Raw genomic sequence first — 27,472 nt, forward strand, 5'->3', positions numbered from 1 at the left:
ATTGACCAATCCAGAGAATAAATACTGTACATTATCTTCTATAAGTACACACTATACAATTGTATACAGTAGTGTAAATACACACTGTACATAAGCAAATGGCTTCTTTTTTTCTTCCTTTCTCTATTTTTTTTGTCCAGAAGGTGCTGTAGTACTCTACTTGATTATGCTATTGCTCTTTACTTATAGGGACAGTTCACCCAAAAACACAATGAGACTTATTTTGCCACTACAATAACTATCCACACATTTAGGACAAAATGAATACTGTGAGCAGCAGTATTTGTCTTAACAAGGAAGCAGAAAAAGGGTTATCGTGGTTGTTGTGAGTCACCATGTCTGATAAGTTTTTCAAATGATCATTTTTAGTACTCTGAGCACCGTAGAGCTAAAGCCGATATCAAACATCAACTATTCAAAGACTGTCTGGATGGCAAAATGCACTGTATTGTGTTTTAACCTGAACTTTAAAGACCAATACAGATGTATTCGTGTGAGTCTGCTGCTTTGTATAACCGATTGTCCACAGCTCAACTACATGGAGATCCTTATGCTTCTAAAAAGATGAGCAAGAAGCATTACTGTGAATGGAGTTTTTTGTTTTTCTTTAAGTTATTTGGCACAAACACACATAATTATAACTCACACACGGGAAACACCACTTTTCCATCACACCCACACCAAATCTATAATGTCCTCCACGAACACCATCTGAATTGCCTCATCTAATACACTTTATGGTTAAACAACAGAAAACTGCAATGTAAAAATAGGTAATGAAAATAATAGATGAAAATGTTAAATATTTAACAATCATTTTCACCATTTTCTGTCATCTTGTTTCAGCTGGTTGCGCATACACTACTGATTTCTTAGTGACAGCATGTCCAACCTGCATCTGGCGAAGAGAACATCTGGATCGTGTTGAACTCTGAAGTACAATATAGGACTGAAATACTCTTTGGTTAACTCTGATAAAACAACCTACTTCTGCCAGATCTTAACACAGTGAAAATACAAAAAAGATGCACAGTATCATGAGTGCACCTGCATCTCAAATCACTTTATGTGATGTGGTTCATGTGGTAAACAGCTCTGGAAAAGGCTAATATGTGGCCCCGTTGTCAAGGTCGGTATTGAACTTCAGTGCTCAACGCTTTACATTTTCTTTAGCTTTTCATTAGATGGGAAACAAACGCTTGTTGCAGGCTGCTGATTCTCCACAAGGGGGAGGTGTTGTATCATAGAACAGCTCTACACCTGCCAACCTCTGCCTTCTGTAAGAAAGTAATAGCAGGAACAGCAGGGTTAGACCTGCCGATCTAGACATCCATATGTTTTCTTGCCGCCAGGCAGCGCAAGACTGGAGTTGAACTGCTGGCACTGTAGCAGCTTTCAGGCCTTTTAGATCAGTAACACTGTTGTGGATCTACGCAAACATTTATGCATTTAACCAAAGTCTTTTTTCTGCGCATTAGTGTCTCTAGTGAGAGTTTCCTGATTGAGCGGCCCCCTCCTGTGTTCGGCCAGGATCATGCAGTGCCCTCTTGATTGCTGAGTGAGTCCTGAGAGATAGATGAGACGGGGATAGATTGTTCCTTGGCAATCTGACAGCCTGGCTGACACAGTGGGAAGTGCGATGAGAACTGCTCTCTAAGCACGTGGCTCTAGCCTGTGGGACAGTTCAAACAGAGTCTGCTGATTGTCGATGATATGCAGGTAATCAATGTAGGCTCGCACTTCTGAGCTGCTCTTCTGGGTGATGCCATTACCTGGAGGGAAAGAGATTGGAAAGTCAAGACAGCAGCATCCAGGATAATCATACATACTAAATGAACATGCACTTTTGTGACGTTTTCACAGCCTTGTAAAAATAATAATAGTAATCGAATTATGTAAAAAAGGTAATTCATATCAACTTTTCATGTCTTTAGCTCACTTTCCCTTTGATATTTTTGCAACTTTCAACTTATAACATGCAGGGATGTTATGGGGGGTTACTGACCTTGCAAAGACAGACACTTTTTTCAGTTTATTAAAAATTGCATGACAACACTGATTATAAGTAGGTCAGACTCCAAAACACTGATTATCTAACACCATAAAATGAGTAATTTAGTGATCTGAATACTGACCCATGTGATCTTTCTGACACTGCCGTATGAGACGCACTGTGTCTGCTATCATGTGCTGGAAATAAAGATGGACACGGGCTTTATTAGACCTTAAAAAAATTGAGCATTACTGTTATGTATACTTTGCAGATGCAAAAAGGGTTCATGAACTCACCAGCTTTTCAAAATTGACCAGGTTATCATGAAACGTCCTGTTGCCTTCGTGAATGAACGTAATGTCTAAAAACAGATACAACTCTATTTTTTTTTCCGTTTTATCTAACACGTATTTGAGGTCTGTTTGTTTTCTACATGCCATATATGTCTGATGGATATACAGTATGTCAGAGCGCTTTACTGTCAGAGGTGTTGGGTACTGAAGTGACGGAATAATGAGCACACCTTTCAGTAGCATAGGAGGGAAGGGGATCTTTGGTGCCTTCATCTTCTTGAAGGAGTCCCTGTAGGCCTTGTGGTTCAGTGAAGGATCCTGTGAAGACATTTTCAAAACGAATCAGTGCGATTCTCTGAGGATAAATGTGTGTGTGCCTGTGCAAGCATGCTTTGTTAGCTGAACTGGCAGCATAAGAGACTAATGATCATCTAAAAAGACCCGGTGTTTCACCTGATGGTTCCAAATGAAAAAACATCTGTTTGTTTTATCTCATTCACACTGAACCACAGGTTTGTATTCCCTGTTACAATGGATTAATGTATTCATTGTTTAATTTCTAATGCATATACAATGTACTGTACACAGCACGTGCCATGAATTACACTTACTGTAATTGTCTCCAGCTCTGAAAACAGCTTTTTAAATTTCCCAGGAATTTTCTGCAGAGACAATAACAGGATTTGTTTTAATACTTTGTACTTATGCCTATATAAAACACCTTTATAAAAAGGTGGCACAGATGAAAAAGGAGAATTAAAAAAGCCAATCTTACCTCCCATGTCTGACTAAGGCGGCTAACAGCTGCAGTGTTCAGGCCCATTATAATGGCGAAGAAACAGTTGAGGTTCCGCTGTGCTTTACAGCTAGAAAAGATCAATGGAGCACACAGTTCAGTCTCTTGCAGGGGCACAGCTCGACAGCACACACACAAATGCAGTTTATTGATCTACCACTGGAGGGGGCAGCATCCCTGTGTGAGTCTTAATATCTCACCCGAAAGACTGAAATGCTGTTGGCCAATAGTGTTTGAAACTGGAGTGTATATACAGTAAGATCTACAATCAATTAATCTATGATCTTAATGCCGAAGGATGTGAGTAAAGCTACTAACTGGGCAGCAATCTTAATGAACTTCTTGATGAGTTGGACCCTTTTGCAGAGCGTTGGGCACAGCAGAACCTCGGTCATCACCCACAGCTGGGCTTCATTGCAGCGCTGCAGCAGCAGCTCCAAAGCCACAGTGTGGCTACTGCTACTGTGGCGGCTGAAGGTGAAATAGACGAGTTCTTGCTGTGAAAGAACAAAATACGCTTGTGAGCTGAGCAGGCCATTTTAAGACACTTAAGACACGTGAGCAGAGCAGGCCATTTTAAGACAGTTTAGACACTTTTTTAAAGACAACAAACTATCCAAGAGCATTCAACGTGTGGGACAAACCTCGTGTATCGACTCAAAGATGGTCCAGTCAAAGTTAGTGAGCGCAACAGCCACATCCCACGTGTTTAAACTGAGCATGCGAGCCGTCCTCTGTTGCAGCTCTGCGTTGTCTGTGAACGGGTTCTGAAGAGGGAAAACAATATCAAACATGACAACATCCGGGCCAGGTTTTTTGTTTATTTATGAACATTCAAAGGCAGAGGTTATTCCATGTTAGCAGATTTTTATAAATTGTACGGACAATGGCGTTTTGAGGCTTCTAACCAGCGGTTGTTCACTGCTTCTGAGCTGATGTATGAAGGTGTTTGTATGAAGGTCACTATTTTGACACCACAGCATATGTAGAGTATGTTTTTGCTATGAACCATATCAGTGGTATTCTTACCAGGACTTCACCCAGGTCCTTCCTGCACACATGAAGCCTCCCCACTGGTCGTAAAGAATCAGAGAAGACTCTGTCCTGAGGCTGCAGGAGGAGCCTCCCTGCAGGGGGAGAAAACATATGACTCAGAAACAGCAGAATACCATTAAAAATCTGTCAGGCAGCGTGTGAGCAGCTATCAGTAGCAAGAGATAAGACTTGCTGTGCCAGGCTCCACTCTGAGGTGGCTAGTCACTTCAGTCACTGATAACAGATTCTGACTTTATATTACTGGACTGTAAATGCTTCTCCCTTTTAACTGGAATTGTCACTGGGGAGATTTTTAGGTCAGCTCTGTTGATTACAGTCTCATGTCTGGGCTCAATATATTAAAGAAAATACAACACAAGTATGAAATATTGTGAGAAATTAAAATGTTATATGACAAGTTTTTCATGGGTATTTTCTTTCGACTGCTACCTCCAGGGTAAGTGACAGCCACTAGCACCAGTTCCCCCAGTGGGACATCCATCCTTTCTGCCACTGCCTGCAGCAGCTCCTGGGCCACCTCCCCAGCATGGGTCCTTATACTCAGGTACGAGTCCATGGTAATGTAGACATGACACAACACTGTAACACAGAGAAAATATTGTTTCAGTAAGGTACAATATAGAAGTCTCAGTGCAAATCCTGCTATGCAGAGTGTGTACCCAATCACCAAAGCAGCAGCAGACTATACAGTACATAATAGCTTTCATATACAACAAGAGACACACCAGTAGTCAGGTGCTGCTGCATTAAATAATAAATGGCATCATGGCGTCTACATTGAAACTAGATTATGACACAAGGCCACATGACTAGCTAATAATGCAGGAATCACCTTAAAATCTTATTGGTGCCATTTTCCTACAATATCTCAAATAATCAAATGACCAAAATGTAAGTGACCTCTCCCTGGAGCTTCTGAGGCCCCTGTGGATCTTAGTTTCCTGTTTTTCTGTGAGAGCTGGTGTAAAACATCTTCTCTCCAGACACAAACTACAGCAGGTTATTAGCATATAAGCATTTAGAACACTTTCAGCCAGAACAAAACCAATTCATTAAGTCACCTGCTGCCGTCTCTGAAAAAACGGGAAGTAACAAATAGAAGAGGGCGGCCCCTTATTGATAAGGTGACCCTGAGCAAAGCAAATGACTCAGTTGTTCCAGTGTAACCACTCAGTGATCAAATGAGGACTGTGGCATTGCTGGGATGGACGGATGGTCCAAATGAAAATCATTCAAAGTGAAGAATTGGATTATCTGGAGGCAGAAACCTCTTAGATGGATATCTCAAACCCAAATGATCACATAGGTTGTTTGTTCCTACCCTCTAATACGACCCACAGCAGCATACAGTATACTAAATCGGCATGTCTTCTGGTGAAAGAAGTTCAGCATGTCTTCATATCTAAATGTAACGGTTGCACAGTTAGGTTAGGTTTAGGCAACAAAACTCCTTGGTTAAAAATACATAGTTTGGGTTAAAATAAGTATGTTTGTTACGAAACTTCAGTTAAGTACTGTACATAAGTATATGTGACATAGTGAAATACCTAATGTAGTGTAATGTTGTTACCCACGTAACTTAACTTGAAATAAGTCAACCTTAACATCTGGTTACACACAGGACACAAACAACCGTCTGCTGGGTGACGCATCCATGCACTCCGACCTCCACATGACGCGGACTTTGTCGCTCTTTTTACTACTTCACTTGACTTCCTCATTTGCTCTCATAGCCACAATAAACATAAATATAGATAGTAATAAACTTTTTGTTGTACAAACAACCTGTGGAGTATTTTTTTCTGGGAGGGCAGTCTCAGTTAACCTCAGCAGATATTGTAAAGGCTATCTGCATGGCTAGATATCATGGGAGGTATCAGTTTTTTTCTTTTTATTTGAGTGAACCTGCCCTTTAAAATAAGCACTTACAAACACTTACCACAATAAGACAATAGGAACTCATTAGTCATGACTCAGGAATTTGCATTGTCAAACCTTCTCTGTTTCTTTCCCTGGAAAGATTCCCATTGTTCGACTATTCAGAGCAAAAGTCTCCTCTCGACAGCTTTGGAAACAACCTATGACTGCAGGAATGTGAGAAGAATGCCATGTTTTATGACATTTACCTTCCTTGGTCTCCTTCTGTGGGCTTCTGGTCTGGAGCCCGTTCTCTTTCAGGCTCAATTGGTGGAAAAGTGCTTTGCTCTAAAAGAAGGGAAATAGGTGGATTTTGACACATTCATATTGTCTGGGAACAGTGTGGGCATTCCGCTAGAACTACAGAACAATGTCTTTAGGAGGAAATCTGATTACAATAGCGACACCCAATCTAGTTTGCCAAAGTGGGCAGGCAGCTCTGTTTAATAATTTCTTTCTGTCTTAGTGTCTTTTCGCTCACCTTTCTTTGAGGGGAATATTCATCAACCGTTCTGGAAAAAGAAGAAGAAATACATCATAAGGCAAGGCCGGTTTATTTGTTTAGCACAATACAACAACAGGGTAATTCAAAGTGCTTTACATGAAAACCATTGGGGAAAAAAAATGCATAAAAGATTTATGTTTTATATCCACATAAAATGTTATTTAAAACATATAGAAGATAGTTACAGTTAGAGAAGTTTCAGTGCAGTTTACTGAAAAGCAGCTGCAAACAGAAAAGTCTTCAGTCTTGATTTAAAAGAACTCAGAGACGCAGCAGACCTGCAGTTTTCTGGATGTTTGTTCCAGATTTGTGGTGCATAAAAACTAAACACTGCCTCTCCATGTTTAGTTTTAACTCTGGGGACACAGAGCAGACCTGTCCCAGACAATCTGAGAGGTCTGGATGGTTCGTAGCTGAGCAGAAGATCTGAAATGTATTTTGGTCCTAAACCATTCAGTGCTTTGTCCTTAAAAAAAATCTGGTGATGTCGCTTATGCTGAAACTACGTCAAGTACAAAAACAACTTCACCACTCTATAATCAAGGTAACGTGAATGAACATACATATATATACTCCTCTGCAGCGCTCAGTCCATTATTTAAGATCATGCAAGATTAGAGTGCTCTGTAGATTTTAGACCTTCTCATCAGTTAGGCTGGGCTAGCATGATGGATACCCCCCTGTCCATTATCATCCCTCAGCTTTTACTGGGCTCTGCATCACAATAGGCGTGTTGGCACAAAGCCTGCCCTAGGGGATCCCCTCTTGCTGGCCAGCAGTAGTCCTGCGCTAATGAAAAACCTGATTCCCACTGTATTGTCAAAACAGAGCTTGTGATCTACTGTATTTCCCTCTCTTGCTTAATGAGCTCTGTGAATTATAACGCCACATCAGATAGTGCAAGAGAAGGAGTAGTGTTTGATTCCAAAGCTTTAGAAACATGTGAAGTGATATTTTTTAGAACAAAGACCAGATGGAGGTTGATTGGAGCAAAGGACAAAATGCGTCTTCCTTCTATAAAAAATTGACACCTTTAAGCTTTTCACTCGGCAGCATATTGCCACAGAGCAGTCAACCTTGTCCTCCACTGCGGGGAGCCTGATTGTGAAAAGCTCATAAATAATAGAGCATGTCATTATTAACACCCCCACAAAGTCCGCTGCTTAAAAGGAGTGGGTGTTGTGAGTATAAACATGAATAAAGACGGCCCAGATAATGGCAGCAGAGTCAGGGTGAATTATCTGCACTGGTTTCTGATGGGCAGCAGGTTGGAGCATCCCCAGGGAGAAGATCTGATTGGAGGCAGTGGTTGAGGGAGGGGAAGGGGGACATGGGTGTGGCAGTGTGCTTGGTGACTGGGGGTTGTTTACGCATTAACGTCAAAGAGCAACGTGATGCTAATTTTTCATTAACCCAGAAGATTGCTAGTTAAGCAAAAGTTCCACTTTAAGTAATATATTTGATTGAAAGTTATATATACAGTACATACTGTAGAATGACTTGTCTATACATACACAGTTTTAAAAGCTAAGGCTCCTTAGTCCAGTTTTATGCTCAAGCAATAACTTGCATATGTGCATCATTGTGTCTATGTCCAAACCCGACCCAAGCCACAGCAACCTGAATTTCCACTGCTTTTTTTTTATTTTTATCCCTGTGTAAGTTGAATAGATATCCTGAAAATATGCACAAACCAAAATTTGATTCAAGCCCGAGTAAATTTTGAGAAATTACAGCCTGATCCAACCCCTAACGGCGGGTCGGTTGAATCTGCCCGCTGCCAAGGACTTAGCCAAAATGGGGTGCAAGCTCTACCAGTAAAGCTAGAGACCGCCCCTTTGGTAGTAAATGTTAACTATAGTATGTGTGTACTATAGTACATATGTGTACGGGTATGTGGTGTGGCTTAACATACACATTGTTTGCACATTATACTATATAAAAAGAGATACACAGACAGATAATAAATATGTACATAGTAAATTAGAAGCCATAATGATGTATAACATCGTGTTTTTACAATACATGGACATTTGATTGAAATTAAGTCCAGTAGTAGTAGTAGAAAGTGACAAAAGTTTGCCATTAAAGGTCAAAATTCCCGAATTTCCTCAATTTTGGAGATTCAACATGAAGAACCCCATGACCTTCATATTTCTGTGCATAACAACCCAGAACACTGCAATTACTCTTCGGTCTCTGAATGCATTCATTGACGAGAGGCTAAATAAAGGCACCAAGTAGAGAAGCAGCTCTTTCTCTGCACTCAGAGACCAGCTAGTGTCTCTGCTTCTTTTCGGACCCCCAACGTTCATGCTCGCTGTTATACACGCACACTCGCATTGCATTATTTTTTTCCTTCATTTTATAGATAATCACTGTAACTACATATTGAATTATCCTGTGTCTAAGACTTCTATTGACGGAGTAAGTTATCATACGGTCACTCACTGTCTGCGATGCAGCTGGTACAGCTTCTGAAGCTCCCTCACTTCCTTCTCCAGGGATGGGTGCTCATAGAGATCATCCAACATGTAGCGATACAAAGTCTGGAAGGAAATGTCAATTTTCATATCTCCCGTTAAGTTCAACTCCCACACCCAGCTTCCAACCTTTTCCTTTTCCTTGAACCTTGTATTTCCTACCTTCATGAATACTTTGACATGCTCGTCATCCCTCAGGAAGTCTTTGCACAGGGCTGTCCACTGTGACACCAGGTGCAGGACTTTTCGTTTCCCCTCCAGTGTCTCCTTTCTGTCCTCTTTCCCTCTGTCTCGCTTGGCGCAATAGGTGAGATTCAGTTAAGTCAACAGCGTAATATGAAGCATGAGTAAAGCAAGTGTGTGTGATGTTGATTTGAGAGAGACGGCAAGAGAGACGGCTGGATGAACACAGTCGAGTGAAAGTGTAGTGGCTTTGACTCAATAAAGCAGTCGTGTTTTTGTATGAAATACCTATGTCTGTCTGTCGTGTCACACAAAAAGGGTCATTATTGGTGAATCTTTGTAATAACGTTCCTGCGTTCAAGGATATTGTCCCAGCAGAGCCTGACATAAATCACTGGTTGACATGAACACCGGGTAGGTCAGCAGAAAATCATCCAGGAGTGTATCTGCAAAGAGAAACACATTATTGGTAATTATTTGTTGTAATATAACTTTAGAAATAGTTCAGATGGATTTATAATAATATAATTCAATGGATTTATTTAAAATAAACAAGATATCTCACCGAAGAGAGAAACTTCAGCCCATTATATAAATCCTACACACACAGCCTCATTAGGAATACCAGTTACAGGATGCTGGAGAGCAGGTACACCGGTGACTTTGACAACTGTATGATTAATGTTCACTGAGTTGCACATACAGTAGGCCTCTGCTTTTAATTGAAGAGGTGGCTCTGACTTGGCTTCAACTTTTCCTATTCCATCTTAATAATACCAGAAGGAGAGCTCATTCTTTGCTGTCACATATTGGTTAACCAGCACTGAGCAGAGACATTTCAATGGCACATTATTCTTCATGGTCAGTCTTAGATAATCTCTTCTGCTGAAACCACTTAAGATTCCTCTGTTCCATTTTGCCCCAACAAGTTCAAACAAGCCTTTACTGTCTTTATCTTCAATCTCACACATTCGCCATTTCAGGCTGTATCAGTAAAGATAAGCCAATAATGTGTCAGTTTACTCTCTCTGACCTCTGATGGAGTCTATGTTTTTTTTATGCAAACTGAAAAAAAAGCAATCTAATAATGCTTCATCATCCTTCATCCTAATGTGTGGTTTCTTCCCAAGGTTGCACATGGGTTAGTGTGTCTGTTAATGGATTAAATCAAAGCTAGTCAAATAGATCGTCAGCTCACTTTGACATGCTCCCATAACATGACATGGACAGTCTACATTATTGCAACATTTAAAACGTACATATTTTTCTCAAATTTAGCTTCATACTTTTACTATTTTGGGTTTCTTCTGGAACATGTTTCCATGCTTTAAGGCTGCAGTAGGTAAAATGTAACTAAAAGTGTCTCTCTCGCTCTCTCTCTCTCTCCCCTCTCTGTCTTAAGCCAATAGGAAAGCTCTCTATGAAATGGCCTGTGATAGTCCAAAGTTTCCTGTCATGGACTTGATTTACTAAAGCCTGAAAACAGATCCAAGAGGAGGTGCAGAAGTCTAGTTTTCTGTCAGAACACTTGAATTACATTATGATGAAAGATTATTATGGATTTTTTTGCCCAACAATGCCAAAAATAAACTGCCTACCCCCAGGTTTAATGTTCAAAAAACACATTTTCTCATACTGTCCGTTTGAATATATCTGTATTCACCCTCTTTCTGAAGCCCCCTCCTGAAAAACCCAAGTCTGCTCCGATTAGTCAGCATATTCACAGTCTTCAGCATCTTTGTTTTCTGCATCTTTGCACCATCATTGCAGCTGGGGAATGACTGTAACGGCACTGTAGTGGCACGTTCTATCTATACAGTCCACAACTTTTTCCCTGACTTGGTCTTCATGATGCTCTTTGTTGACTAGTGTTCTCTAACAAAGCACTGAGGCCTTCACAGAACAGTTGTATTTATACTGAAACTAAATTACATACAGGTGGACTAATTAGGGGACTTCTGAAGGCAACTGATTGCACTGCATTTTATTTAGGGATATCAGAGTAGAGGGGGCTGAATACAAATGCACACCACACTTTACAGATTTTTATTTGCTTACATTTTTGTAAACCATGTATAATTTCCTTTCCACTTCACAATTATGTGTTACTTTGTGTTGGTCTATCACATACAATCTCAATAAAATACATTTAAGTTTGTGGTTGTAAAGTGACAAAATGTGAAAAAGTTCAAGAGGTATGAATACTTTTTCAAGGCATTGTATATAGTATAGTTGTGACATCACAACCGTACATAGGTCCTGATGGCTAGTTTAGAGATAAAGACAAAAATGTCTCAGTGGATGTGCGTTTTAATACTTTCACAGTATTTATAAAGCACCTTGATCTGCTTTATAATGACAAAAGACATGGAAATCCCACTTTTTACAATATGGGACCTATAAGACCTATATTTTTACTGTGATAAACAGACTAAAAGACTCCCTTTATGTAATAGGTTATTTTTAAAATCATATGCAAAGTCTATTTCTACCAGAATCTCTCTTTCAGATCTAAGTTATTATTTGCTGAACATTATAACAAGCTGTTGAAGTGTGTTTTAGAAATTGACATAAAAGGACACTACAACAAATGTTCAAGGCATAAAGCGAAAGAGAAGGACAGTACCTCCAAGACATTTTGCCCTGCCGCACACAAAAAGCTTTACAAATCCTATTAGGGCCAGCCTCCTCTCAACCTTCTGTAAGTGTGCCTCATACCCAGAATTGTAAATTCTCCCTTTTAATTTCACACTGGCTTGCCAGGGTCTTTGTGTGCGTTCTGGTCCACAGGACTCCCTGACATCATTATGTTAATCCGCAGCAGAGCAGCTGTGGATACATCACTCACTGCTTATGAGAGGTTACTCACTCATACACATGTAGCTCCCATAAAAGAATACAGTAACGCACCTTCATCCAAAGCCAGAAAAACAACATGCAAAAGATACCCGACCCACCCACACACACACACACACACACACACACACACACACACACACACACACACACACACACACACACACACACACACACACACACACACACACACACAAAAACACAAACACACACGCACATGCGCACACTATCCATTACTCAGTCACACTGTATTTGTGTGTTTCTCCAAATTATCTTAACTGGAACACTTTCTCGTGAGTAACAGCTTATATTCCACTCCCGAGGCTGTACATTGCAAGTTTTTTGAAGTTGGAAAAGCAGAATAAATATTTAATTTCACAACCTAAAGTCATATTCTCACGTTTTTCCCAGCAAAAAGGCAGGGAATGTCCTGCAGAGCAGATTAATCCAAACAGTTCGGCAGAAAATGTGTTTGCCTCACTGACCCAAAAACATTTATCACATCTACACATTAGATTATTTTTATTTCAAATGTTCAGTTATCAATAGTTTGCCTGGATCAGAGAAGTGAATGTAGGATGCAGGGAAATCTGAAGCGTATTATAGCTGTGATATAATAACCACATGCAATGACTATGGTATCTAATTCCTTTGCACAGTTCAGTATCACTACCTTGAACAGGGAACGGAAGATGTTTTCTATGCTCTCTTAAAAGCCACCAGAGTCCTTGCTGGTTCTGCTGCAGCCTCGATTGGTTAGTTTCTTGGTGTTATTGTGTAATTTTGGTGAATCCGAACTAGCCTAACCCTTTAGCATAAAGCAAAAGCGAATGCTAGCTGCTAGGGTAGGCTACGTTCCATTGCAATTGCCTCACCATGTGCAGGCAGCCCAGTTTTATTGTGGGCACACCATAAGTCTATACTACAGCTGATTGTTAAGGTGTGTACTGTATAGGTGAGCAAAGGTAGTCATAATGTATTATAAACCTCATCAGTCAACCTCTAGTTTATAACTAGTCAAGCGCATCCATAAGACACTTGAACCTCATAATTCACTATAAGTCATAATGATATAGTGCATCGAAAAGCATGATTTGTAGTCATGAAGCATTAGAAATGCATTATAATTCACTATGAATGGCCTCACAATGCACCAGAGATGTGATCCTCACGTGTTCACCTCATTTGTCATCTCATCTTCAACCGCTTATCTTGGGTTGGGTCGCGGGGGGCAGCAGCTCTAGCAGGGGACCCCAAACTTCCCTTTCCCGGGCCACATTAACCAGCTCCAAACGGGGGATCCCGAGGCGCTCCCAGGCCAGTGTGGAGATATAATCTCTCCACCTAGTCCTGGGGCTTCCCTCAGGCCTCTTCCCAGCTGGACGTGCCTGTAACACCTCCCTAGGGAGGCGCCCGGGGGGCATCCTTACTAGATCCTCGAACCACCTCAACTGGCTACTTTCAACACAAAGAAGCAGCGGCTCTACTCCGAGTTCCTCACGGATGGCTGAACTTCTCACCCTATCTCTAAGGGACACTCCAGCCACCCTCCTGAGAAAACCCATTTCGGCCGCTTGAACCTGCGACCTCGTTCTTTCGGTCATGACCCAGCTTTCATGACCATAGGTGAGGGTAGGAACGAAGATTGACCGGTAGATCGAGAGCTTTGCCTTCCGGCTCAACTCTCTTTTCGGTATTGCAGTGCGTTAAAGCGACTGCAATACCGCCCCAGCTGCTCCGATTCCCCGGCCAAACTTACGCTCCATAGTCCCCTCACTCGTGAACAAAATCCAGAGTACTTGAACTCCTTCACTTGAGATAAGGTCTCATTACCTCCCTGGAGTAAGCAATCCACCGGTTACCTGCTGCGAGCCATGGCCTCAGATTTAGAGGTGCTGATCCTCATCCCAGCCATTTCACACTCATGATGTCATCAGGACCACATCATCTGCAAAAAGCAGAGACAAGATCCTCAGGCCACCGAACTGCAACCCCTCCCCACCATGACTACGCCTCGATATCCTGTCCATGAAAATCATGAACAGGATTGGTGACAAAGCGTACCCCTGGCCTCTGACACAGCAGCCCTTTGGCCCATCGGTACCTTCCAACTGCCTCCGGAGTCTTCTGGGATAACATATCCTGCAAGGCCTCTTTCTTCAGTCGGACTGCTTCCCTGACCACCGGTGTCCACCACGGTGTTTGAGGCTTACCACCCCTTGAGGCACCTAAGACCTTGAGGCCACAGCTCACTGCTACAGCTTCAACAATGGAAGCTTTGAACATTGCCCACTCCGGTTCAATGCCCCATACCTCCACAGGGATGCCAGAAAAGCTCCGCCGGAGGTGTGAGTTGAAGACCCTTTCGGGCAGGGGCCTCCTCCAGACGTTCCCAGTTCACCCGCACTACTCTTTTGGGCTTACCTGGTCTGTCCAGAATATTCCCCCATCCTCTGACCCAACTCATCACCAGATGGTGATTAGTTGACAGCTTTGCCCTTCTCTTCACTCGAGTGTCCAAAACATACGGCCTCAGATCAGATGATACGATCACAAAATCGGTCATCGAGCTTTGGCCTAGGGTGCTCTGGTACCACGTACACTTATGAGCATCCTAATGTTCGAACATGGTGTTCGTTATAGACAATGTGCCTAGCACAGAAGTCTAATAACAACTCGGATTTAGATCAGGGAGGCTGTTCCTCCCAATCACGCCTCTCCAGGTGTCTCCATCATTACCCACGTGGGCGTTGAAGTCTCCCAGCAGAACTATGGAATCCCCTACTGGAGCCCCATGCAGGACTCCATTCAGGGTCTCCAAGAAGGCCAAATCCTCTGAACTGCTGTTCGGTGCATATGCACAAACAACAGTCAGAGTTTTCCCCCCTACCACCCGCTGGCGTAAGGAGGCGACCCTCTCGTCCACCGGGGTAAACTCCAACACTGCGGCGCTCAGCCGGGGGTTTGTGAGTATCCCCACACCCGCCCGGCGCCTCACACCCTGGGCAACTCCAGAGAATAGGGTACCATGAGCACCCGGCTCCAGACAATACAGCCCTCAGGTTCAAAGGGACACACAAACCTCTCCACCATGATAAGGTGATGGTTCCCGGAGAGGTCCTCACGTGTTACCAAATCTATTTAAATAAGAATCTCTATAACTTTCAAATATCAATATTTGATGACTACTTGCTTGATTGATTGATTCTTTGAATGACCACAAAGCCAGGCTGGTAGCATTTGTTATTACAGCTTAGTACAGGTTCCAACATTACATCAAATATTAAACATATAATCATAATAGCTCTGCTTCGCCCCGGGCCGAACAACGCTCCTTAGCTGTGATCAGCCACTCCTCACGACATACCATGACCTGTCATGAGCTGCTTCTCCGCTGCTGCTTAGTGCTCTATCACCCAGAATCCTCAAGCCAAAATAAATGTAGTTTCCTTTTCAGAGGATATGCAGAATGGAATTATTGATCGAGCTTGTCAGTCTCCTGTGAAATCAATCAAACTGTCAATTCACCTGCCAATCCTTTTTGCATTTCAATAAGTGCTCGTAAAATTGATCAATGCGGCCTTCGAAAGAAGCATGTTAATCTGTCACTTACCGGCGTCAAAAGACATCTTCTTTGTGTAAAAGTTTTAAATTATTATGTGTTTAGACACTTTGAATGTTATATCCACTTGTTTAATGTGATGTTTTCTTCACTACAAATAAGCATCAACATCTCCACACATCGCGCATCTGTAAAAGAGCTGGAAAATTGTCTCATTAAGAACACAACATGTTCCATTATATGCTTTTCAGAACTGGCAGAGTGCAGAATCTGTGCGGAGCAAGAATCAATAGCTGTACTCAGAGATTGGGCAAGATTGGCCAAATGAAAGAAGTCAACACTGAACGTTTGTGAATGTTACCCACAATGCTAGCCCACAGAAGGAAGCAATAGCATATAATGTTAGAGCTCAACTGTATTGACTGCTGAAGTGATCCACATTTGCTTAGCCCCAAACTTGCCTGTGGTGCCTCCAGAAAAGTGCCATCTCTTGCAGAAAGCTCCTTTGCATTCTTAATGTTGTGTACTGAGTATAGATGGAAGAAAGTGCTACCACGATGAGATGAAATTGGCTTCCTAATGTGCTGTACAGCATGCAAGTCATAAACACAACATCAATAACCTGCTGCAATCATCAGTCATGTTGCTGCAAAGACTCTTTGAGCCATCCTTGAGAGGGAGACCAGACAAGGCAGCTTGGTGGATGTTCAAATAAATCTCTTTTTGATGAAATCAAGGATCTTGTGCTATCATGCCTCTCGTGGTGCTAAACCTCCAAGGGCACTCTTACCAGTAGCACTAGAGCATACAGAGCTTCACTATTCAGAGAGAGAGAGAGAGAGAGAGAGAGAGAGAGAGAGAGAGACAGGCCAGCAGAAGTCAGACTATCAAACTTCACTGAGTGCAGATCAAGACTCTTTGACCCTGGGATATCCCTCAGTAGTCTGCTCTGGTCCATGGCTACCTATAGTGAATGATTCATCTACAACACACTGCCTACAGAAACCATAGGATATTAGCTAAAAGGTTAGGGTGAATACGCCAAATAAAGGAATAGGGGGATATCTTACCCACTTGCCCGCTAATTTAGCTCAACGTTTCACTTGACACCAATATTAAATGCTCAATTATAGCAATAACATATTGGATTAAACATTAAACAAAACTCTACTGTGCATGTAAAATGCACCATCTTCCAAATGCAGGCACATCTCCCCAGAGGACATTTAGATCAATTTCATTCCTTCCCTCATCAAAATGAGTAATGATCTCTGGTATGGGGTTAGCCTGACTCCATCCCGATGAGAGATCATCTGTGATCATCGCCCAGGAAGAATCTGCATACCCTTTTTTCTTCCCTCCTTGTTTCCTCTTTTTTCTCCACTATACAGTCTTTCAATTTAGCATTTTTCCTCTGCTTGTCTGACTGTGCTGTGGCTCTCAATCATCATCTCTCCTCGAACAATCTTTCAATCTAACAGAGTCTCCTCTGCCTTGGCAACAGTGTCACATTATCATATACCTGCTGGGATAGGGGAAATGTGTTCATTTGTCGCTGCTGTGAGGCTGGACTGCTTGTCACGCAGTCCGATACAACATTACTCAAATGATATGAGCAACATTTATCTTTGTCACAGGCTTTTAAATGGCTCAAACTGAGAGCTATTCTGGAAATGATAGAACATGATTAGCCCAGTAATATTGCCCAGAGGGGCCTGCTGTCCCAGCTCCTCTGCAAGAAAGCGAGGGATGGAGAGGGTAGAGAGTGAAACGGAAAGTAAAGGGAGTTATTTCTGTCCCTCCCTTTCTATCTTTCTTTCACAAAACACACAGAAATATCAGTGGACCTGCACAAGCACACCATCTTAACAATGTATAATATTCTCCTATGTTTAATTTTTATTCTCTAAAATACAATAGAAGATAACCTGTGCACACTGAGATCTGTGCAAAACTTCAATTTATTTGTGAACGTTTTTTCTACACTGCTCTCTAAAAAACAAAAAAAATGCTTATTCACACACTGAAAAACAAAAAAAAAAAACAAAGGACAACAAGGACTTTAAAGTGTACATGCTGACCTGACTCTTTGCCCTGTGTAGTCCCCTGGTCGTCATCAAGTGTCAGGTCATTCAGCAAGTGCTCCAGGATCCTCTCTGGGGTCCCTGATACCACCATGTACCTGTCAGACACAACAGAGTCAGTGGACGAGTCCTCCTCAATAGAGGACAGAGAGCGACTGCTGCTCCATTCCTCCTCTCCCTCTGTCCCCTCATCGTCTATGTAGCGAAAGTAGGGGACGTCAAAGGTGGGCATCGTCACTGGCTCTGCCCGGCTCGTGCTGTCACAGCTGCTCTCCTCGGAGCCCTCCTCATCATCATCGTCCTCCTCCTGCTCCACCAAGGCGGCGTGCAGCAGTCTGCCCTCCTCCTGCTGATGGTTCAGGGGCTGTGGCCGAGATCCCATCCTTGCAGAGTCCCTGTGCCCTCACACCGGCAATGTTGCCGTGGTTACTGCTGCATGCCCCTTTTACCCATCCATCCATCCACCTGCCTACAGCCTGGAGTCCACTGAGGTATCCCGGTATGTTCACGGCTGAAAAAGCTCCTGAATGACTTGAATGGGAAGGCAGCACAGCAGAGCTATGCCTCACAGTCCCATGCTGCTCACTTATATGTATTTGATGTAGTGATTTATGTGTTGGGAGTTGTGATGTAAGAATGCCTGTGTGAGTGAGTGAGTGTGTGTGATCCAGAGAGACAGCGACGGAGAATGATGAGAGGGAGAGTGCTGAGGGAGAGAAACAGAGAGGGAGAGAGGGAGGGAGGGAATCTAGGAAGGAGGGGAGAGGCTTACCTCCTGTTCCTCGCCTCCTCTCTCCCTCCTCCCCTCGCCGATGCAGAGAGGGCTGGCTGCTCTGACGATATTCTCTGGAGAACCAGCACATCGTGGCCCCTCTCCCTCAGACACACGCGGACTGCCTCGTCACTTTGGAGCTGGAGACAGAAAGAAGGAGGGAGGGAGGGAGTGTGTTATCACCAAGGAGATTCCCCTGTATTTTCTTCCACTCACACAAATCACGACTGATTTCCATCATAATACTGTCAAAGCCAGCACTGTAAATGAAAGAGAATTTCCATATATCATTATTCAGTCCTTATCAGTGGAGCCCATTCAGGGATTAACATAAAAGACCCGCACACATTTTAATTACCAATTCCTATGTAGAGCCTATTAAACTAGCGGTGGTGTCTAGAGACAATCTGTTTTCAAGCTGTCATTGGCTTAAACTCTGCACACCTACAATGGTTTAGTTTAAACTCACTCTGTCTTCAGAGTTTCAGTTTAAATGATTAATTGATATTGAATCATTTTCCAACTAATCGGTTAATCGACTTATAATAAAAAATATTTTCTCATAATATTTCTTACAGCATATTAAAAGATACTACTAAGCAAATATAATCAGGAAGCACATTCATCCACTTAGAGTGCCACTGGAAGCTGAAATTTAAAGAATGAGATTTTTTGTTCATACCGTAGTTTGACTGATGTGATGCCTTTACATGGGCATTCACACATTTTTCCAGCCTGATGTATCTAAATTGAATTAATTTAACCCTACATTAAAAAAGAAATGGCTTGTTGCAGCATCTTTGAATTATAAAGATGTCTGGTAGCTGCTTGACAATGGAGGGTCTGGATCAGAAATATTGGTCTTAATGAGGAGTTAACTGTAGGGTGCACGCACATGCATCCTGCATCAGCTAACCACCACCACCATTCCCCCTTACTCTCTTCAGCCATCAGTCAATGCAACAGAAGCCTCTGTGCATGCAATTAGCCAGGCAGACAGACTAGAAGCGGTTGCTGTTTTCTGCCCTAATTGCCTTTTGCAGAGAAGCATCCTTCAGTTAAGCATGACTTCCTGGCATATTAACACTTATCTATTATCTGTGGACATACATGCATAAACAGACATAATGTAGATGCAGTGCACATACGGATGAATGCATTGTCACAACATACAAACAAGCTCACACAACTTTGTCCATCACTGGGTGAGCCACATTTTTAGCATTGACATTAAACAGTCCTGCAGGGATATCTATAAACAGCAGAAATGTTTTCAAAGCCTCAGAAAGGACCATTAATGGAAATGTTTGTGGGCAGTTCCTTCAGTGCTGTGATTCATGATTTAGCAAAGTACATGTCTGTTAAAGTAACAACTTGTGAACTGATTTCTTCACTTTATTTATTTATTAATGGTTTACTGTAACTATCTGCTGATACACTTACTGTGCTTTAGGACATGCTGCTACATTTCACTGTGGTTTACTGTAACTTACTTAAGTACGAAATGCTGCTACACTCCACTGTGCCATACTGTCACTTAGTTTTGTAGGACATGCTGCCACATTTTTAACATTTTTAACACTTATAACTTATCGCTCCTTCTCACTTATTTAGTTTGTACTTATTTTATTTCAATCTGCTGCTAAACTGCACGCTGCGTATTGTTGTATATTGTATATACCTACGCTTAACCACGACGTCTGTTGCACTCTGTCACACTTGGTTCATTGCTTGATTTATCTGACGTTAGCTTTATTTTGATTTGATTTATGTTTATGCTTATTGTTACTCTGATCCTTTTCCTCCTTTGTATCGAAACTGTTGCACAATAATTTCCCTCGGGATAAATAAAGCTTCTTGAATCTTGAATCTTGAATCTTTATCTTAATATAAACATACATGCACACGCATGAATGCATAAACATTGTTTTTCATGTACTTTCATGTATTATCGTGTATTATCCTGTCACAGAACCTAGGGTATGACGTCAGGTTAGGGACGTGACGAAAAGCAAAGAACTAGAAAATTCCCAGAAAGGGAAGGCTGCACTGATTAGCTTCCTGGTTCTTGGGGGAAAAAAAGGTGGCTCTATTTTTATCAAGACGTGACGTACACTGTGCTTTTAGCTCAATCAAAGTACACTGTTTTTGTCTGACTAAGCCCAACAGCAAGGCAAGTTGAATTCTTGACTCTAATTAACAGAGAAACTCAGTGTACTGTTTACGGGTCAAACAGAAAACAAACCTTTCCTCACAATGAATTATTGATCTTGCCTTCGATGCTGCAGGGCCACTACTGGGCTTTGTGGTTACCACTGTCCTACAAAAAAACCCCAATCAAGTCTTTAGAGTGCATGCTTGTAATGAGACTGAGCACTGGGACACACATTTCCTACCCCAGCCTAGAGGTGACCTCGACTCTTAGCTACCACCAAAGTCCTCCTACATGGACACCGTCAGCAGAAGAGTAAACACTACTTATCAGGCATCTGCACAAAGTCATGTCCCCCCCAAACACTTTAATTTCTCTTCCAGGTTCCAGATGCATTCCGCTGGCTGCAGGGACACTTTCTGTCTGCATGTCTCTGTGCTGCTGCAGCAGGTCTGGCATGTATGGTATGGAACACTTCACAGGACCTGGGATGTGTCAGTCCTGACATATTGCATATTGTGGACTTAATTCCTCTCAAAGAAGAGTGTGAATCATACAAAACTGGAAGATGAGAAAAACCAAAGAATCACACATCAGTGTTCTTTTCAAAGAACCCTTTGATGCAGATGCACTTCGTCATCTCCAATAGTAATTAGCTGAAATTCCTGTGCTAATAATATACTGTAAACAAGAGTATGTGTATGTTATGTAAAATATGTTTTTTTAATCTTCGTGCAATGGCAGAGAACAGCAGCTCTGTTATAATCAGATGCACAGAGCAAAGGAGAATAAAGTTGATGAAATAATATTATGTAAAGTGTAAGAGAAGTATCAAACACAACAGATGACTTTCTGATATGCCTGAATAATTCAAAACAGCGGTGATGTAACAGGACAAAAGAACAAGTGATTCCCAAAGTCAAAACTTTGAACTATTGCATTTAAACCTAATGGGCTTTTACAGCAAAATGAATTATGAACTTTCAAATTTATGGAGATTTCACAACAGTCATCATGTCCCTACGGCAGAATCTCTCACACATTTTTATAAACGTGAAATCTACCGAATACTAAGCATCCCTGTTTCCAGCAGCTGGGATTTAGCGGATTTCTAAGCTCTCTGATGTCTGGGTTTAGACATTTATGAGTCACATGTAATACAGTATATGTATTGTAACATCATTGGATTACTTTAAACCATTCTATAATCTAGAAACAACGCCGGATAATCTCACATAATCTTAATATTTTTACTTAATGTCAAGTGTTGAATATGAGGTCAGCATTTCAGGCCATTAACTCTAGGATTACATAAACACATACGCATGTGCTATTGGTGTATTTAAATATAAATACTGTATATATATATATATATATATATATATATATATTAATTGCAAGTTACTAAAACAACAAAGGTAAAAAAAAGATGTATATGGCTGCAGTAACATTTGATCATAGACAGATTGGTAGTGGCTTGATGCAGACGAAAGGTCATTATATTGAATAACATTGATAAGGTGATCTAGCCTTGTGTTTGCAGAAAAGGTCAGAGACTCGATGCACTGGAATCCACCCTAAAACCCATACAATGTCTTGGCATGGTTGTCTGGCCATTTACGTCAACTTTTCCTGCCATTGTTGCTCAGTTCAGCATACAGATACAGCTGACAGGAAGGGAGAAGCTGAGCCCACCAGGTCAGCCAATCAGAAGTCCCCTGGAAGATGATGTAATGTTTTGAAAAAAGTGTGCAGACTGACCTGAGCATTCGGTACCCATACGTAAGTTTTCAATGATGTTGCCATACTGATAGAGAAAATCTGTACTCTGTTTCTGTAATCATGTAATGATGCTGATGTTGAATTTAACAGATACATTGAATTTACAATGTACATTTAAATGCAAATGATCGCAATGCACTCTACAATATATTGTTAAGTCTTCTATATATCTATATAACTGCTTCTTTTGCAGCCGTCTAGAGACTTTCTTGGTATATTTAATTGAAGAAAGCTTTTTGAAAGACAGAATCTCAGTATACAATCATCTTCAGGGATGGCAGAGACTATGAAATGTATGGAGGCCAATAAAAACAGTCAAACCGACAAATTAAAAGCTGTTTGATGGATGGAGCACTGCAGGGACTGCGAGAAATGATGCCTAGGCGCATTGCTCACACAAGAGAAGCATGAAACAACGAGTATAGCCCAGAGTAAAATTGAGTTAGGGTCTCTCACTGAATATTCAAGGATAAAGTATGTTAATAGAGTAGAGTTTATAATAACATAAAGAGGACTATCTGATAAGCAGCTTGACTGATGTTTTCTCTGACAGAGCCAAAGATAGCCGTTCAGGGAAATACATCAAAGGGTACAGCATTTCACACTGAAGCTTTGGTTCTATACCAGGTTGCATATATTTTATAAAAGTGAATGTTCTGACTGCAGCAGTCTGTTGTGTATCTCACCTCACTTGTCCTCTCAGGGCCCTTGCTGTGGTTCTGCAGGAAGCGGCAGCCATCCTTGGCCAGTCTCTGGACCATCTCCAGTCTGGACAGGTCCTCCTTGTCATTCAGGATACACATGCTCCCCTGCTGCAGTGCAGGGGACATGGAGAACATGTACTTCAGGCCACAGTCCCATGACATCACTGGCTCTACTGACTGTCACCAGGCAAAACTGGCAAGACTCCTGCCTCTGAGCTCACACTGCTCTTAAAAAAAAGTGTAAGAGGAGGTTAGCAGCTCAAAAAAGAGTGTACGTGTGTTTCTGTGTGCGCTATCCAGGTGAGTTACAGAGACAGAGACAACTAAATCCTAGTCGTTGTATGGCTTGGTCAGCTCTGTAGCGTAGAGGCACAGAAAATACTTCACCAGCTGGACTCCAGGTATCTTTCTCTCACTCTCTCTCTCTCTCTCTCTCTCTCTCTCTCTCTCTCTCTCTCTCTCTCTCACTGTGCTTGGCTTTCCTGAGAGGGAATGACAGATCCCCTCTCTCTGTCCTTCCCTTGCTTTTCACCACTGGGAAGGGGGGTGAGTTAGGAACATGGTGGGTTCAGGAAACATCTGGTGAGCTGGTCAGCCCTAAAAAGGAAGTTTCAAAATCTCCCGAAAGCAGGAGAGAGTCTTGATTGAAGACTGGGCAGGGTACATTACACTGGAAGGTCAAACACTTGTTAGGGTGGAGATGTATTTCGTGTGAGGAGGTTTAAGGTCATTCAGGCACAAGCACTAAAATGAAACTGTTCTGTTTTTAGTTTTAATGAATACAATAACTTCTCCTACGAGCAGCGATAAGGGTTGGCTTAAAAATGTCAATTTTGGTAACGAATATTACAAAATTAAATTGGATATCTACTGCGTGGCTTTTGGACTGTTTTTTATTCAATAATATTATTAAATAATTCTGATTTCTTTTAGGAGTTATTTTCTAGTATTTTATAGACTAAACTGTTTGTATATTTAGGTCTTATTCCATTAACATATCTGTAATCATCTGAATGAATTTATCAATAACTAATTTAATCGTTTGATCTTTAAAATGTCAGAAAAATTCTCAAGGCGATGATATCAAACTGCTTATCTCTTTTCAACAGTACAATAATACATATATTTTATAACATAAGACAAAGAAAAGCATCCAAATGTCCCATTGGAAAGCTGGAACCAAATAATTTGTTATGCTTTTTTCTTGAAAAACAATAAATCCATAATCAAAATAGTTGCCGATTTCTTTAGTTGATCAACTAACCAATTAATTAACTGTTTAAGCACAATAACTACAAAAATCATCTTAGTTGTACTCCTAATACCAGCGTGCTTTTCTAAATAAGCTCTGGTAAAGCCCTAAAAGCACTTCCTGTGGAGTTTTTATCCCGAATGGTGCTGAAGAGCAAAGCTTGGTTAAGATGTTGCAACTTGTCCTTATACAAGAATAGTGTCTCTTTTTATTAAAGATCACTGACTTGTCCGACACTTGCTAATTAAATGAAGCTTGTCAGCTGCTTAATATAGTTACAGAAGCACCAGCACAGTCCTACATGTAGTGACCAAGGTAAAGCAAGGACATTAATCCTTTCTATGAACACTTTATCTATTAGCGTTATATCTTTTCCCCCTCTGTCAGCAATGTGATGCTTGACTGGGTCCTTCCAAAGCCATTCAATTGTGCTGCTGTTTCAAACTGCTGATACAGCAAACTGCAGAATGAGAAAAGGTCCCCATCTCTAGGTGGTGTTTCTCTTACATGAGAGGTTGAGATCCAAATTTCCACAATGTTCTTTTGTTCTTTCCAAGTAACTGATTGGGAAATTGTCCACTGCCTTCATACACCTTATATGTCCTTAAAAGTGGAGTTCAGCCTATTTCTGCATCAATAATTTCTTCCTTCAACTCTTTACTGGCATTTGTTCATTATAGCTGGGGTCTCTGCACTGATAAAGCGTCCTCATCATTTACTACTTCAACGACTTAATTATTTTATTTTTATTTTAATCAATTATTTTATTTTTAAGCTTTTAAAATCTAAATATAATAAAATCTTAATATGAGGGCTCTTAAAATAATCCTCAGCTTATTGGTGACATCAAAGTGACTTTTTAGACTGAGAAGAAAACTAATGTTGTCACATCCTTGATTTGAACATTTTTTAAACCTTCACGGTATTATATAGGGGCTGTTTTGTAGCAGTAGATTATTCTATATTATTTCACTATGGTAAGGAAACTAAGGAAATTGTTGGCCTTGAATATCTAAAATCAACCGTCTTCCTTCCTGCTCCTTCAGAGTGAACGTTCTGTAGTGAGACAAAGCCAGGAGGAAAACTCTTGCTTTAATGTGCTACCACTGACCCAGTTTCTTAAGTAAATGAATTGCAGAGTGAGAATGCCTAAAGTCAGACTTGTTAGTAAGCTTGCTTCAATACTGCAGTCTTAACTGGGGTCTTCCATGACAACCATGGGAGGTACAGCGTTACTGTAGGCCTGTGGCGCTGCTAAAGAGTGAAAAAGTGATGAAATTCTATTGAGCTTGTTACAGTATACCCTTTCCAAAATAACACCCAGTCAAATACAGAAACAGCTACTTAGTCTCATGAAAATGAAAGAAGATACTGCCATAAACACAGTGTATGAACGATGAGCATCGTATGTTTTCTGCATTAATACCTTACTGTTTTATCAAGCACATATGAAAAAAACAAAACAAAAAAGAAATGTGAGCTGCAGTAGTGTTTTTTCAGGCATGGAGGCTATTTGTTGGGACCATGGTGGGACAGTAGAGCAGGTGTGACTCCCAATGGACACTAAGGTCCATAGCAATAGCAGACAAGATATTTTTGTTCCTTAAAGGTAGTAAGCCAAAAACTTTGAAAAGATGCACTGAAAAAAAGCAGGTGCATTGAAAACACAGATTTTTTTCCTGCCATTTCTAGTTTCGCCAGACTTTTCTATCAAGCTAGAATTATAAAAAAAAAAAAAACATGTACTACACATATACTTTCTATAGACCTTTTCAATGGAATTCCATTGCTAGGCAACAACCTTGGTCCTTAACTTCCTGTCAGTGATTTCACATACACTGCAACAGGAAATAAACTAGGAATAAACTATCTTTGAAAATGTCTATATGTTGGGACTCTTTTTATAGAGGGGAGTTAAATACATTCAGTAGCATAATAATTAGGCCTACACAAAAGCTGATGCAGTATAATGACATATCTACAAACATAATCCTATTTCATGAACGTTTCGATTTTGTTGAAACTAAAATCTAATTCTTGTATAGAAATATCAAACAAACGTTAACTGGGAATGCATTAGGAGACCGAGATCACTTTGGTAACACCTAAGTTGTAGCAAGCGGCAATAAAAGCAATAGATCAGTCACTTCCGGTTATTTAGTTTGACTTAACAAGAGAGTAAATTTGGTAAAAACATGGCATCTTCTACACTGTTCAAACCACGGAGTATTGTTTCCAATTATGACGAATGACAAAAGCCAGTGCATGTATTTATAACATTGGTAAGTATTTTTTTTCCCTTCAGAATTTTGAGAAAATCATCAGCTCTGTCACTTTAGTATCCTAGTAACGTTTATAAACGTTCGAGTCGCTTAGCAACATGTGCTAAGTTAACGTTAGCATAAATTGAGCAGCTTCTGTTAGCTTGCTAATTATCTTAGCAGAAAACAGTGGTAGAAATACCGGTTATGTGGAACTCCTGGATGACTGACACTGAAATGAAAACGCTACAAAGAATTATACACCATCTAAAAACACAAACACGACCCATTAATGTAGTAAAATAGCTTTAGTCTGGTAGTGGTCTTGGTAGTTAACTTACTTGTTTTCCTCCTTTTCCTTGCTTTTAGTTCTTGAACTTGATTGGATTTGTATGTTATTTCAGTTGTGTGTTCCTGCTTCTACCATAGAGTGGAGCCATTGAGCATTGAGTCTCCAACTCCAACAACAGTTCATCCTGGAAAGTGTCCTACATACCAGCCTACTCATGGCTTCTGTTCATTAATAGGGTAACTACACATTGCCAGTAATTGCATCTGGATACTGAACATTTGAATAAGATGAACTGACATCATGGGGATAGCGGACATTGCAGGAGAGAATATCTGTAGTGTAGACTGGATTTCCATGTCCTTCAACACTGGATGCTTTCCCTCTTGTGTTTCCATTATTCTACATACCATCTTTTGTCCTTACATGTCTTCCTCTGGATTATAGTCACCAGTATCATAATAACTCTTGGATTGTACTGCTGAGTATTTATAGACAATCTGAGGATTATGTTACAGTTTAAAGATACTGT

The 27,472-nt window shown here is 41.0% G+C and overlaps 1 protein-coding gene across 1 annotated transcript; it reads right to left on the reverse strand.

Annotated features, from left to right (window-relative positions):
• Nucleotides 1-315: 315 nt before the first annotated feature.
• On the reverse strand, nucleotides 316-23,300 carry LOC310950431 (rap guanine nucleotide exchange factor 5-like; the record flags this gene model as incomplete). The annotated part of the gene is made up of 18 exons (XM_083918238.1): nucleotides 316-1,772; nucleotides 2,136-2,190; nucleotides 2,290-2,354; nucleotides 2,517-2,604; nucleotides 2,898-2,948; nucleotides 3,062-3,152; nucleotides 3,401-3,579; nucleotides 3,727-3,849; nucleotides 4,112-4,209; nucleotides 4,568-4,717; nucleotides 6,265-6,343; nucleotides 6,537-6,567; nucleotides 9,012-9,109; nucleotides 9,206-9,350; nucleotides 9,594-9,672; nucleotides 17,726-17,826; nucleotides 18,501-18,640; nucleotides 23,121-23,300. The coding sequence occupies 18 exons, from the start codon at nucleotides 23,298-23,300 to the stop codon at nucleotides 1,654-1,656; spliced, it is 1,872 nt and encodes a 623-aa protein (XP_083774364.1). The 3' UTR covers nucleotides 316-1,653.
• Nucleotides 23,301-27,472: the final 4,172 nt, after the last annotated feature.

The sequence above is a fragment of the Echiichthys vipera genome, assembly GCF_963691815.1.
Source record: "Echiichthys vipera genome assembly, chromosome: 8".
Taxonomy (NCBI): Eukaryota; Metazoa; Chordata; class Actinopteri; order Perciformes; family Trachinidae; genus Echiichthys; species Echiichthys vipera.